Source organism: Panthera leo, chromosome B3, assembly GCF_018350215.1.
Source record: "Panthera leo isolate Ple1 chromosome B3, P.leo_Ple1_pat1.1, whole genome shotgun sequence".
Classification (NCBI taxonomy): Eukaryota; Metazoa; Chordata; class Mammalia; order Carnivora; family Felidae; genus Panthera; species Panthera leo.
Genome location: NC_056684.1, coordinates 146,786,001 through 146,799,452, shown reverse-complemented (window position 1 = coordinate 146,799,452; position 13,452 = coordinate 146,786,001). Strand labels below are relative to the sequence as shown.

General features: G+C 42.1%; 1 gene segment (V, D, J or C); it reads left to right on the top strand.

The window, feature by feature from the left end:
• Positions 1-6,118: 6,118 nt before the first annotated feature.
• LOC122222698 lies at positions 6,119-6,808 on the top strand. The segment is given in 2 exon segments: positions 6,119-6,179; positions 6,279-6,808. Coding segments are annotated over 2 exon segments (576 nt in total).
• The last annotated feature ends 6,644 nt before the right edge of the window (positions 6,809-13,452 follow it).

Genomic DNA, 13,452 nt, shown 5'->3' with positions numbered 1-13,452 from the left:
CTGGGTACTCAGAAAGCACAGACTAGTGTCACCCGGCATTCCTTGTACTTCCCATTCCTCACTAGGGAACAAGCTCAGCCTTGAGGATGCATGGTTACCATGTGCTGTTCCACTGGTCTACACCACCTGACACCACCCATGTATTCCAGTACTTGCTTCTGAAGGGAATTTCCAAACAGATGACAATTTCACTAGTGATTTACACCAAAAAATAATTGGATCCAAGTGAGGGCACAATATTGGATTTTAGCTGCATGTTAAGGGGAACTTTGCTTTCATTCTTAGAAGACAGAGAAGAGGTTTATACCAGAGACAAGGTCACAAGGATGGATCCTCCCACAACCAGCAGTGGACCATCGCCTTACTGAGAGAGGGTACATTTCACATACAATAGAAGCTGTGAATGTATAACATTTGGAGGGAGTGACCTCAGAGGGTGGGGGGGCCACAGGGTGGCCAGAACATCCCTTTACCCTCAGGTGAGGGACCTCCCGAGTCATGTCACTTGTCCACAATACAGTCAGCTTAGGGTGGCTATGGTTCTGTTCTTACATCCCAGAGCCCAGTTTGTAGGGCTGCCCCCGACCTCCACTGGCTAGTGTCCAACAACGTCCAATCAAGGCTGCAGAAAACAGGATGCATGTCATCCCCAGAAGTCCTCTCTCAATGGCAATGACACCTTTATGTGTCTTTCCTTGTTGTTATCTGTCTTTCTTCATGTTTCTTTCCTTACCGTTTCTCTTCACCTCAGAGCATTTTGGGGACATCCATGCATATCCACCTGGGTTCAGTTAGACACTCAGATCCAGAGGGAGACTTGAACTTCATGCAAGAAAGTGTCTGTGCCTGGTGATGAGGGGTTTCATCCCACAATTCTCAAGGTATTCCCTCCCACAGATGTGCTGTCTTCAGGACCCACTCATCTTCAGTTCCGAGACGGACATTTGGTGACTGCCCATCTGTGTCCTGAACTCCATCCCCAGACTCATACACATGGCAGTAATATCAGTGTGTCAAAATTAATCTCATGTGACAAGTCCCTTTGGCCACATAAGTTATTCTACACAGGTTCAAGAATGACATAGATGACCACAGTCCACACTGATGTCAGGGAAAGTTCACCTCCCTCCCACATGACACTCACATTACCACACCCCCAAATCCTCCAACATGTCAAATCATTACATATTAAGTCAAGTCCAAAACGTTCCTAAATTTCACTACCTCTAAAACCCCAAATCTAACCATGTAGCTTGGGTAGGGTGAGACTGTGGTACCTTCCATCCTGGGGTGAAACCCTCTCCATCAGCCGACCTGCATTTCTAGAAAACCATTTTTGTTTTCTGAATGCTTCTGCATGGTAACCATAACATAACAGGTACTGACATTCCTATCCCAGAAGAAATACAGTGTAATTTAGAAGTGCATCACCAACAAGAAACAATTTGATTATCAATCTGGGGAAACCCGTTACGTTCAAAGACAGAATGCTCTGAATCTCAGACTCCAACTTGTCTCTGGGATTGACACTTCCTTTTTTCTTGAAGGTGGTACATGTCTGAAGCTGAGCACATTTATCCCAGTTTCATGAAAGTAGAATTTCTGAGCCCAAAAATCTTTCTTTTGTTCTCTCTATTATCAAATGAAAAGTTCTTCTGACTCTTGCCAGCTGATAAGGATAACTATTCAAGATTGTTCCTCACCAATGATTAAAGGAAATATAACTGTATATTTATAGGCAAGAAGCAGAGTGAAGGGTTCAAAGATGGAAAATATGTAGGAGGAGACATCCTGTGAACAGAAGGGTCTGCAGTGCTCATGATGGAAGGGTCTCACCCTTGCTTGTTGCATAAATGGGGAGGGGAATAAAGGAGTCACTGTATCTCTGCAGGGGTCTGTGAAACAATAGGAGCACGGGGACCACCGGGGGCAATCACAACCACCAGGGGGAACTCAGAGACCAGGGAGCTCATGATCCACGACAAGAGATTGGTTGAGGACTGGTCTCCTCTCAAGGGCTTTCAGATCCAGGCTCTGCACACTTATTCTGATATGAAAACAGCAAAGAGTTTGTAAAGCTGTGGAAACACACAAGTGTCCTCCCTGTTTAAATAAACCATGATAATGGGAATACACAAATTTTCCCAGGGTCAGACACTGGGATAAATACATCTTTGATCATTCTCACATTAACAAGAGTTTAGAAGAATAATGATCTCCATTTCATAGATGAAGAAATATTTTTAATTAACATCATCCTTCCTGATCTCAGGTGTTTTGCCTTCAACATATTTTAATAAAATTCAACCATTTTAACGTTATTGAGGCTTTCTTTTTTTAATGTTTATTTATTTTTATGGGAGAGAGAGACAGACTACGAGCGGGCAAGGGGAAGAGAGAGAGAGGAGACACAGTATCAGAATATGAAGCAGTCTCCAGGCTCTGAGCTGTCAGCACAGAGCCCGACACAAGGCTCAGACTCATAAACTGTGAGACCATGACCTGAGTCAAAATCGGACACTTAACCAACTGAGCCACCCAGAGGCCCATTATTGAGGGTTTCCATTGATGTCCACATAGAGTTCATGTGTAAATGACCCCTTGTGTTTGTAGAAAACCCCTAGCATCTCCATTAGCTCTGTGAGTCTCTGTTGAGGCTTCTCACTCTCTCCAATATCTGTGACAGAATAGAACTGGCTTCCACCCATCACTCTCCTGGGACTTCTAGAAAGTCAGGAACCTGCAAACCTCACTGGGATGTCCAGCCTTGTCCTGCATGTGGTTCAGGAGGCAGATGGGTCCTCCGATGGAGAGCACAGGTCCAGATACTGGGACTACTCTCACCTCATACGTGATCTTGGACATTCACACAATCCATCTCTGCCGCAGTGTATCTGTTAACCTGTACAATGGTGGTATACTGATTCTTACCTCAAGTGTTTGGGTTCATATGTGAAAATAAGGATTATCATGGGTACTTATAATCACTGCAGCAAAATCACAAATTAATAAATCACAATGTCCTGAAAGATATTGTGACACCAAACACTGCCCCATCCCTTACACCTGCCAAAGGTCACTGGCTTCTTGAGGATTCTATTGCAAAATTTACTATATTGTCAAAGGACATCTGTATGCTGATTAAACCCTCCCATCCCTGAAACTGTAGCTGGGAGAAGAGCCCCAGCCCCTAAGTGTTCACATTCAGTGATCAGAACAGAACACAGACATCTCACCATGGAGTTTGGGTTCACTTTGGTTTTCCTTGGTTCTATTTTAAACAGTAATTCATGATGAACAAGAAACACTGACTATGTTAGTGGATATGAGTGAGAGAAACAGTGGATGTGTGACATTTTCCTGACTTGTGTCTGTAGATGTCTTGTGTGACGTACAGCTGGTGGAGTCTGGGGGAGACCTGATGATGCCTGGCAGGGGAGGGGGTCCCTGAGACTCTCCTGTGCAGTCTCTAGATTCACCTTCAGTAGCTAATTGATGAGGTGGGTCTGCCAGACTCCAGGGAAGGGGCTGAATGGGAGTCTACATATCTGTATGGTATAAGATAAGGACCAAATGTCATTATTTTACTCACTGGAATTCAAAACCATTTGTGAAAGAGGCCATTTTTTCCCTAATTTTAATTCTATGAAATCTCATGGAGGATTTGCTGACTGCATCCAGACACATTTCATTCTGGTCTCTGTAACCTGCTCCACTGGTCTGTGTGTCTGACTGTATGCCAGCAGCACAGTGTGATAGACAATGTACCTATGCAATATACTTAGAAAGAAGGACGTGTGCTGTCTCCAGGTTTGTTCTTCTTTCTCAGGATTGTTTTCTCACTTCCGTGTGCTTTGTGGTACCATATAAATAAGAATTTCCCAGATACATTCATTGGCATTTTTATTAACTCAACTAACATTAGAAATTATTAGAACAGATAAAAGGAATAAGGAGTGTAATAATACAAAAAATTAACAAATCGAAATTGATATCTGGAAAGCTAAATGCAATTGAAAAAGCATCTCTACTAGGAAATAAGTAAAACTCAAACAGATACAATCAGAATTAAGGAGGGGACATAACTGATACCAAAGAAGTGAAGAACAATAACAGAAAATGCCTAGATAATTATAGACCCATTATTAGATAACTAAGGGGCAACTAGGCAGTTTCTAGAGTTATACAATCCACAAGACTGTACATGAAGAAATAGAAAATTAACAGAATTAAAGCAAGTAAGATTGAATCTATAATCTAATCATATCCCACCCCTAAAGAAAAAAATTCAGCTTGGTAACAGAGGACTTTATCTATGAACTGTATCAAAATATAAAGGATATTTAATGCCAATACCTCTCAGACTCTTACCAAAAACTGAAAAGAAAGGAATATGCCCCAACTCATCTACAAGACCAACCTTACTATGATGTGAAATCAAAAGACACCTTAAGAGAAACTAAAGGCCAATATCTCAGATGGACATACATGCAAAACTCCTAGCATAGTGAATGCAACAGCACAATGAAAGGGTCATATGTGACAATGCAGTCACATCTATTGATCACCTATATCATCATCTATTGATATATATAAAACTAGACAAAATTCAACAAATTGTCATTATTAAAAAATCTCAGCAACTGAGGGAAAGAAAGAAATTACCTCCACAAAATTGTGGCCGTACATGAAAAGCCCACACCTGACAGCATATTTAACAGTGAAAAACTGACGCTTTTCCTGTCATATTAGGAGCCGGGCAAGGATTCTCATTCCCTACATAGGTATTCCGCATGGTAACATGAAGACCAGTAAAATATGGCACCCAATGTATGTCATCTTGTCACATGGCTTATTTGGAGGAAAGTCACTTGAGTAACAGCTAGTCTAAGCAATCTGTGACCCTTCTTTGTCCCCTTGAGAGCAGGAAATAAATCTCTCCTGGGAAACTTCCTTTCCCTCTACCAGAATGGAAGAACCATCCTTACACCAGAAATGGGAACCTTAGCACCAAGAAGGCTGTGCAAACAAGCCTTGTTAATTCCTCACTAATTGACTTGCCCAAATCCAAATCTCTGTCTTGTTAACTCTTCACAAATCCATTTTTTTTTTCTAAAAGGCACAAGTGCCACCTACTTTCTTCATTCTCTGGGTGTCATATTATTAGGAAGCTTGTGCACATGCAAAATGAAATTTATTGTCTTCTGTAGATCTGTCTTATGTCAATTGAATCCTTAGACCAGACAAAGAACACAGAAGCAAAGAAGGAAAAAGCTTTCTGCTCCTAGAAGTTGAAGATGTACCCATAAAAATTAGGTAAGAAAATGAAATAAAGACATGCAAATCAGTAAGAAGAAAATTATTTGTTTGAGAATCACATGAACTTATAGTGAAATCTTAGAAACTCCATAAAAAAAGTATTAGAACTAATAAACTCAGGAAAAGTTCAGGGTACAAATCAACATACAAAAATATGTTGTATTTCCACACACCTAAAACATAGTATATGAAAAAAATAACAAAATCACACAATTGAAAATGGCACAAAATGGAGCATCTGTGTGGCTCAATCCGTTAAGGGCCTACTGTTGATTTTGGCTCAGGTCATGATCTCATGGTTCCTGAGTTTAATTCTAAGGCAGGGTCTGCAATGATTGTGCAGAGCCTGCTTGGGATTCTCTGTCCCCTTCTCTCTCTCTGATCTCTCTCTCCTTCCCTCTATCTGTCACACAAAAATAAACACACATTAAAATATATGGCACAAAATAAAGTATTTAGGATTAAATTTCACTAAAAAGTAAAATAGCATACCAAACATGACGTGCTAGGAGAAAGACATGTAAAATGGCAAACACAGAGGAAAAGATCACTGTGTTCACAGATTAGAATTATTTATACTGTCACAGTCCCTTCTGCAAGAAGTGATCTAGAAGTGCCTCTCAAACACTGGTTTTAAATTTGAAACAAATCTAAGTCTGGAGCCTGATATATAGTCAGAGGATATGCAAATAGGGCCCTCCCTGTGCTGATTAAACCAGTCCAGCTCCAACCCTGCAGCTGGGAGAGGAGCCCCAGCCCCGGGAGTCCCAGGTGTTCCCATTCTGTGATCAGCACAGAACACACACACCTCACCATGGAGTTTGTGCTGGGCTGGGTTTTCCTGGTTGCTCTTTTAAAAGGTAATTCATGGTGAACGAGGGACACTGAGTCTGTGAGTGGATATGCGTGAGACAGTGGATGTGTGACAGTTTCCTGACCAAGATGTCTTGTGTCTGCAGGTGTCCTGTGTGACGAGCAGCTGGTGGAGTCTGGAGGAGACCTGGTGAAGCCTGGGGGGTCCCTGAGACTCACCTGTGTGGCCTCTGGATTCACCATCAGTAGCTACTACATGAGCTGGGTCCGCCAGGCTCCAGGGAAGGGGCTGCAGTGGGTCGCAAGCATTTATAGTGATGGAAGTAGCACATACTACGCAGACTCCGTGAAGGGCCGATTCACCATCTCCATAGACAACGCCAAGAACACGCTGTATCTGCAGATGAACAGCCTCAAGACCGAGGACACGGCCACATATTACTGTGCAAGAGACACGGTGAGGGGACCTCACTGGGAGCCCAGACACAAACCTCCCTGCAGGAGGGGATCAGCACCACCAGGGGGCGCACACTATGCACAATTCTGCTTTGTGTTCCCAGGAGCAGGTGCAGTGGGAGGATACAGGCAGGTTTCCTGTCAGGGTCTGGGGTTTCCTCTCAACACAGCAGTTCCTGGACACAGGATTCTGTGCTTACCTATTAACTTTCTGAATTAGCAACTGTGTTGTCAAAGGAAAACTGCACTAACATGCACAAAGACACAGTTGTTTGCATTGCTTACTCCTGTCCCTCAACATGAGTGAATTACAGATTTCCTGAGGCACAACAGCTGAACCTTAAAGCAGTCCCAGATGCACTCCCTGTGCAGCCAGGACCACAGGATCCCACAGCTCCCCATTATCTTCACCCATCGCTTGTCCCAATCAAACAACGTGACTCTTCCCTCCTGGCATTTGCTACTCAGGACATTAAATGAGCTACAGCTTTATTCAATTCCTCTAAACAAGAGATGAATCATCTCCATGTATTAGTCAGGATTCCCTTGAGCAACAGAATCCAAAGCACATTGGTTTCCATGACAAAATATGTTGAGAAGTCCCATGATCTACTGTCACAAGTTGGGGACCCAGGAAAACCAATGGTGTAATTCTCGCCTGATTATGAAATACTCTAGTCTCAGAACCTGCAGAGCTGATGATGTAGCTCTCAGAACAAGGGCAAGAGGAGACCAATGTCCAGTTCAAACAAGCACATGGGAAGTAAAAATGAGGGAATTCTTCCTCCCTCTGCTTCGGGTTCTACTCAAAACTATAATGGAATGGGTGATGCCTAGGCAGAAAGAAAACATGGATGGAAATGCCAATCTCTTCTGGAAACACATATCAGACATACTCAGAAGGAGTGGTTAATCTGGGCACCCATGACGCAGTCAAGATTAAAATAAGGTAATCATGAAGTCAACCTGCTGTAAATACGGAGTTCAAAGACTAAAGATTTAGAAGTCCATGCTGTCACGGGGGTGGAGCCTGGTGGGCATGGCAGTGCTCCTGTGAAGAAGGACAGCAGAGACCAATGGGGGGGCACTGCGATCTGAGGGTCCCCTGGCTGGCATAGGGAGAGACAGTCCCTTCTTGGAGTGCATTTGGGAGAGGGGGCATTGCCTCTCATGGGACACGAGAGCTGACAGGCACCATTGCACTGCCCTGGTCATTAGCATTGGAGCCTCTGCTAAGAGCACCTAACTGGACGCTGCCTTCTTGATGTTCTTTACCATGAACTCCAAGCCCCTAATGTTCATGCAACTGCCCTTCTGGGATAACCAGCTCCAGCCGCAGCACAGAAAAACCCTCTCCCAGAGGATCGGTGGGGTCCCTATAATATTGAGTTCATACAGTTTGGACTTTTGAAACCCAGCTAGAGCTCCTGATATAAAATATAAGAGCTCTGTGCCACCAGGTGGGCCAATGGCTTGGACACAGACAGGGTGAAGGCAGGGTTCTGACTGGGACCAACGAGTACAGATTTTTCTCTCTGTGGGAGGGCTTCCTGAACAGGGGCGGCTGGGAACTCCAACTGCAGGGACTAGAGGGGTTGCTGATGCCAATATTTCCTCCCGCCAATCAGCATGGACAGAGTTCAGTGAGCAGCACAGCACCCCCCAGTAGAAGCTGAGCCACTGACACCAAGATCCACCCCCCTTGTCTTACTCAGATGCTTCCTTACTAGGAAAAGACTGCCTGGAACCCAGACCAGCACCACGCCCCTCCCTCCAAAGACCACCATATACCCCCACAGGCACCAAGTCTACTGACCATACAGTGAGGCAAAGCTTCACTTCTAGGGGAGATAGGAATTAGCCTCTTTTAACAGTCAGAACAAACTCACTTAGTTAAAACACAACACTGGACAAAGTTGAAAAACTCCCTACTGGAGGCAAGGAGAAACCTGCAGAGGACTGACTTGAGGGACACAGCAGCCAATACATGACAGCACAGTGCACACAGCACATGCAAGAAATGCTTCCAGAATATCAGGTCCTCAACAGTATGTGAACACTTCTCATGAAGACACTACTCTAGAAGCAGAAAACATAACAGGATTTTCCGAAAAACTTAAGAAAGCAGAGACAGACATACAGACTGATGGAGGAATGCATTCCAAAAGAATAAACGATAAAAGGTCATTGTAAGGGATATAATTAAAACACATATAACAAATATGCCTCAAACAGAATTTTTAAAAACTATAATAAGTAAAAAGAATTTTTAAAAACTATCATACGGACACTAGCTGTGCTTCAAGAAAGCAAACAAGACAGGAGGATACCCTGTCTACATATAGAAAAGACCTAAAAACTTGTCAGTCTGAAACGTTACAAATGCTATAAACGGGATGTGAAACTGATTGTATATAATGACCTCAGGTGGAAAGAAGCAGATGAGTGAGTAAGTGACATAGAAGATAAAATTATGGGGGAATGAAGCAGGAAAGAAGAGGAAAACTAAATATTGCATCTCAAACGTATACTTCGGGAACTCAGCAACTCCAAAAAGTGAAATAAAATTCTTTTCAAAGGAGTCCCTGAGAAATTGTGGTTTATATACACAAAGGAGTACTACGTGGCAATGAGAAAGAATGAAATATGGCCTTTTGTAGCAACATGGATGGAACTGGAGAGTGTTATGCTAAGTGAAATAAGCCATACAGAAAAAGACAGATACCATATGTTTCACTCTTATGTGGATCCTGAAAAACTTAACAGAAACCCATGGGGGAGGGGAAGGAAAAAAAAGGAGGTGAGAGTGGGAGAGAGCCAAAGTGTAAGAGACTCTTAAAAACAGAACACACTAATGGGGCCTTTCGTGGTTCCATACAAATTTTAGGATTGCTGGTTCTACCTTCGAGAAGAATGCTGGTGCGGTTTTGATTGGGAATGCATTGAATGTGTAGATAGCTTTGGGTAGTATTGACATTTTAACAATATTTATTCTTCCAATCCATGAGCACGGAATGTTTTTCCATTTCTTTATATCTTCTTCAATTTCCTTCATAAACTTTCTATAGTTTTCAGCATACAGATCTTTTACATCTTTGGTTGGGTTTATTCCAAGGTATTTTATGATTCTTGGTGCAATTGTGAATGGGGTCAGTTTCTTTATTTGTCTTTCTGTTGCTTCATTATTAGTGTATGAGAATGCAACTGATTTCTGTACACTGATTTTGTATCCTGAGATTTTACTGAACTCATGTATCAGTTCTAGCAGACTTTTGGTGGAGTCATCAGGTTTTCCATATATAATATCATGTCATCTGCAAAATGTGAAACCTTAACTCCATCTTTGCCAATTTTGATGCCTTGATTTTCTTTTCTTGTCTGGTTGCTGATGCTAGAACTTCCAACACTATGTTAAACAACAGCGGTGAGAGTGGACATCCCTGTCGTGTTGCTGATCTCAGGGAGAAAGCTCTCAGTTTTTCCCCATTGAGGATGATATCAGCTGTGGGATTGTCATAAATGCCTTTTATGATGCTTAAGTAGGTTCCTTCTATCCCGAGTGTCTTGAGGGTTTTTTTTTTAAGAAACGATGTTGAATTTAGTCAAATGCTCTTTCTACATCGATTGACAGGATCATATGGTTCTTATCTTTTCTTTTATTAATGTGATGTATCACATTGATTGATTTGCGAATGTTGAACCAGCACTACAGCCCAGTGATGAATCCCACTTGATCATGGTAAATAATTATTTTTATATGCTGTTGAATTCGATTTGCTAGTATCTTATTGAGAACTTTTGCATCCATATTCATCAGGGATATTGGCCTGTACTCTTTTTTTCCTGGGTCTCTGTCTGGTTTAGGAATCAAAGTAATGCTGATTTCATAGAATGAGTCTGGAAGTTTTCCTTCCCTTTCTATTTTTTGGAATAGATTGAGAAGGATAGGTATTATCTCTGCTTTAATGTCTGGTAGAATTCCCCTGGGAAGCCATCTGGTCCTGAACTCTTATTTGTTGGGAGATTTTTGATAACTGATTCAGTTTCTTCGCTGGTTTTGGGTCTGTTCAAGCTTTCTATTTTTTCCTGTTTGAGTTTTGGAAGTGTGTGGCTGCTTAGGAATTTGTCCATTTCTTCCAGGTTGTCCAGTTTGTTGGCATATAATTTTTCATAGTATTCCCTGATAATTGCTTGTGTTTCTGAGGGAGTGGTTGTAATAATTCCATTTTCATTCATGATTTTATCTATTTGGGTCATCTCCCTTTCTTTTAGAGAAGACTGGCTCCAGGTGTATCAATTTTGTTTATTTTTTCAAAAAAAAACAACTCTTGGTTTCATTGATTAGCTCTACAGTTTTTTTAGATTCTGTATTGTTTATTTCTGCTCTGATCTTTATTATTTCTCTCCTTCTGCTGGGTTTGGGGTGTCTTTGCTGTTCTGCTTCTTTTCCTTTAGATGTGCTGTTAGATTTTGTATTTGGGATTTTTCTTGTTTCTTGAGATAGGCCTGGATTGCAATGTATTTTCCTCTCAGGACTGCCCTTGCTGCATCCCAAAGCGTTTGGTTTGTTGAATTTTCATTTTCATTTGTTTCCATATATTTTTAAATTTCTTCTCTAATTGCCTGGTTGATCCATTCATTCTTTAGTAGGGTGTTCTTTAACCTCCATGCTTTTGGAGGCTTTCCAGACTTTTTCTTGTGGTTGATTTCAAGTTTCATTTCATCACATTGTGGTCTGAAAGTATGCATGGTATGATCTCAATTCTTGTATACTTCTGAAGGGCTCTTTTATGACCCAGTATATGATCTATCTTGGAGAAGGCTCCATGTGCACTCAAGAAGAAGGTATATTCCGTTGCTTTGGGGTGCAGAGTTCTACATATATCTGTCAAGTCCATCTGATCCAGTGTATCGTTCAGGGCCCTTGTTTCTTCATTGATCCTGTGTCTAGATCATCTATGCTCTGTTGTAAGTGGAGTATTAAAGTCCCCTGCAATTACCACATTCTTATCAATAAGGTTGCTTATGTTTGTGATTGTTTTATATATTTGGGGGCTCCCATATTTGGTTCATAGACATTTATAATTGTTAGCTCTTCCTGATGGATAGACCCTGTAATTATTATATAATGCCCTTCTTCATCTCTTGTTACAGCCTTTAAAGTCTAGTTTGTCTGTTATAAGTGTGGCTACTACAGCTTTCTTTTGACTTCCAATAGCATGATAGTTGGTTCTCTATCCCCTCACTTTCAATCTGAAGGTATCCTCAGGTATAAAATGAGTCTACTGTAGACAGCAAATAGATGGGTCTTGTTTTTTTATCCATTCTGATACCCTATGTCTTTTGGTTGGAGCATTTAGTCCATTTACATTCAGTGTTATTAAAGAAAGATATAGGTTTAGAATCATTGTGATATCTGTAGGTTTCATACTTGTAGTGATGTCTCTGGTACTTTGTCTCACATGATCCCCCCTAGGATCTCTTTAGAGCTGGTTTAGTGGTGATGAATTCCTTCAGTTTTTCTTTGTTTGGGAAGACCTCTTTCTCTTCTTCTATTCTACATGACAGACTTGCTGGATAAAGGATTCTCAGCTGCATTATTTTTCTGTTCATCACACTGAAGATTTCTTGCCATTCCTTTCTGGCCTGCCACGTTGCAGTAGAGAGATCCGTCACTAGTCTTTTGGTCTCCCTTTATATGTTAGAGCATGTTTATCTCTAGCTGCTTTCAGAATCCTCTCTTTATCCTTGTATTTTTCCAGTTTCACTATGATATGTCATGAAGAAGATCGATTCAAGTTACATCTGAAGGGAGCTCCCTGTGCCTCTTGGATTTCAATGCCTTTTTCCTTCCCCACATAAAGGAAGTTCTCAGCTATAATTCCTTCAAGTACACCTTCAGCACCTTTGCCTCTTCCTCCTCTAGAATCCCAATTATGCATATATTATTTCATTTAATTATGTCACATAGTTCTCTAAGTCTCCCCTCATACTCCTGGATTTTTTGATCTCTCTTTTTCAGCTTCTTCTTTGTCTATAATTTTTTCTTCTAATTCACCTATTCTCTCCTCTGCCTCTTCAATCTGAGCTGTGGTCGCCTCCATTTTGTTTTGCAGCTCATTTATAGCATTTTTAGCTCCTCCTGACTGTTTCTTAGTCCCTTGATCTCTGTATTAGTAGATTCTCTGCTGTCCTCTATACTTTTTTCAAGACCAGCGATATTAATTTTATGACTATTATTTTAAATTCATTTTCTACTATACTGCTTAAATTGTTTTTGATCAGTTCATTAGTTGTCGCTATTTCCTGTAGTTTCTGATGGGTAGAATTCTTCCGATTCATCATTTTGGAGAGTCCCTGGAGTGGCGTGGAACTGCAGGGTTCTTCCCCTGTGCTGTCTGGAGTAACTTCCATTGGTGGGTGGGGCTGCAGTCAGACCGGATATCTGCCCCCAGCCCACCGCTGGGGCCACAGTCAGACTACTGTGTACCTTATCTTCCCCTTTCCCAGGGGCAGGACTCACTGTGGAGTGGTGTGGCCTCTGGGCTACTTGCACACTTCCAGGCTTGGGCGCTGCTTTGATGGGATCTGCCATATTAGCCTGGATGGATCCACAAGATGCACAGGGGCGGGAGGGGCAGGTTCAGCTCGCTTTTCCTTTGGTGGTCCACTTCAGGAGGAGCCCTGTGGCACTGGGAGGGAGGCAGACCCATTGGAGGGATGGATCCGCAGAAGCACAGCGTTGGGTATTTGTGCGGTGCAAGCAAGTTCGTGCCAGGAACTGGTTCCCTTTGGCATTTTGGCTGGGGGATGGGCAAGGGAAATGGCTCTTCCCTGTGCCTTTGTTCCCCGCCAAGCTGAGCT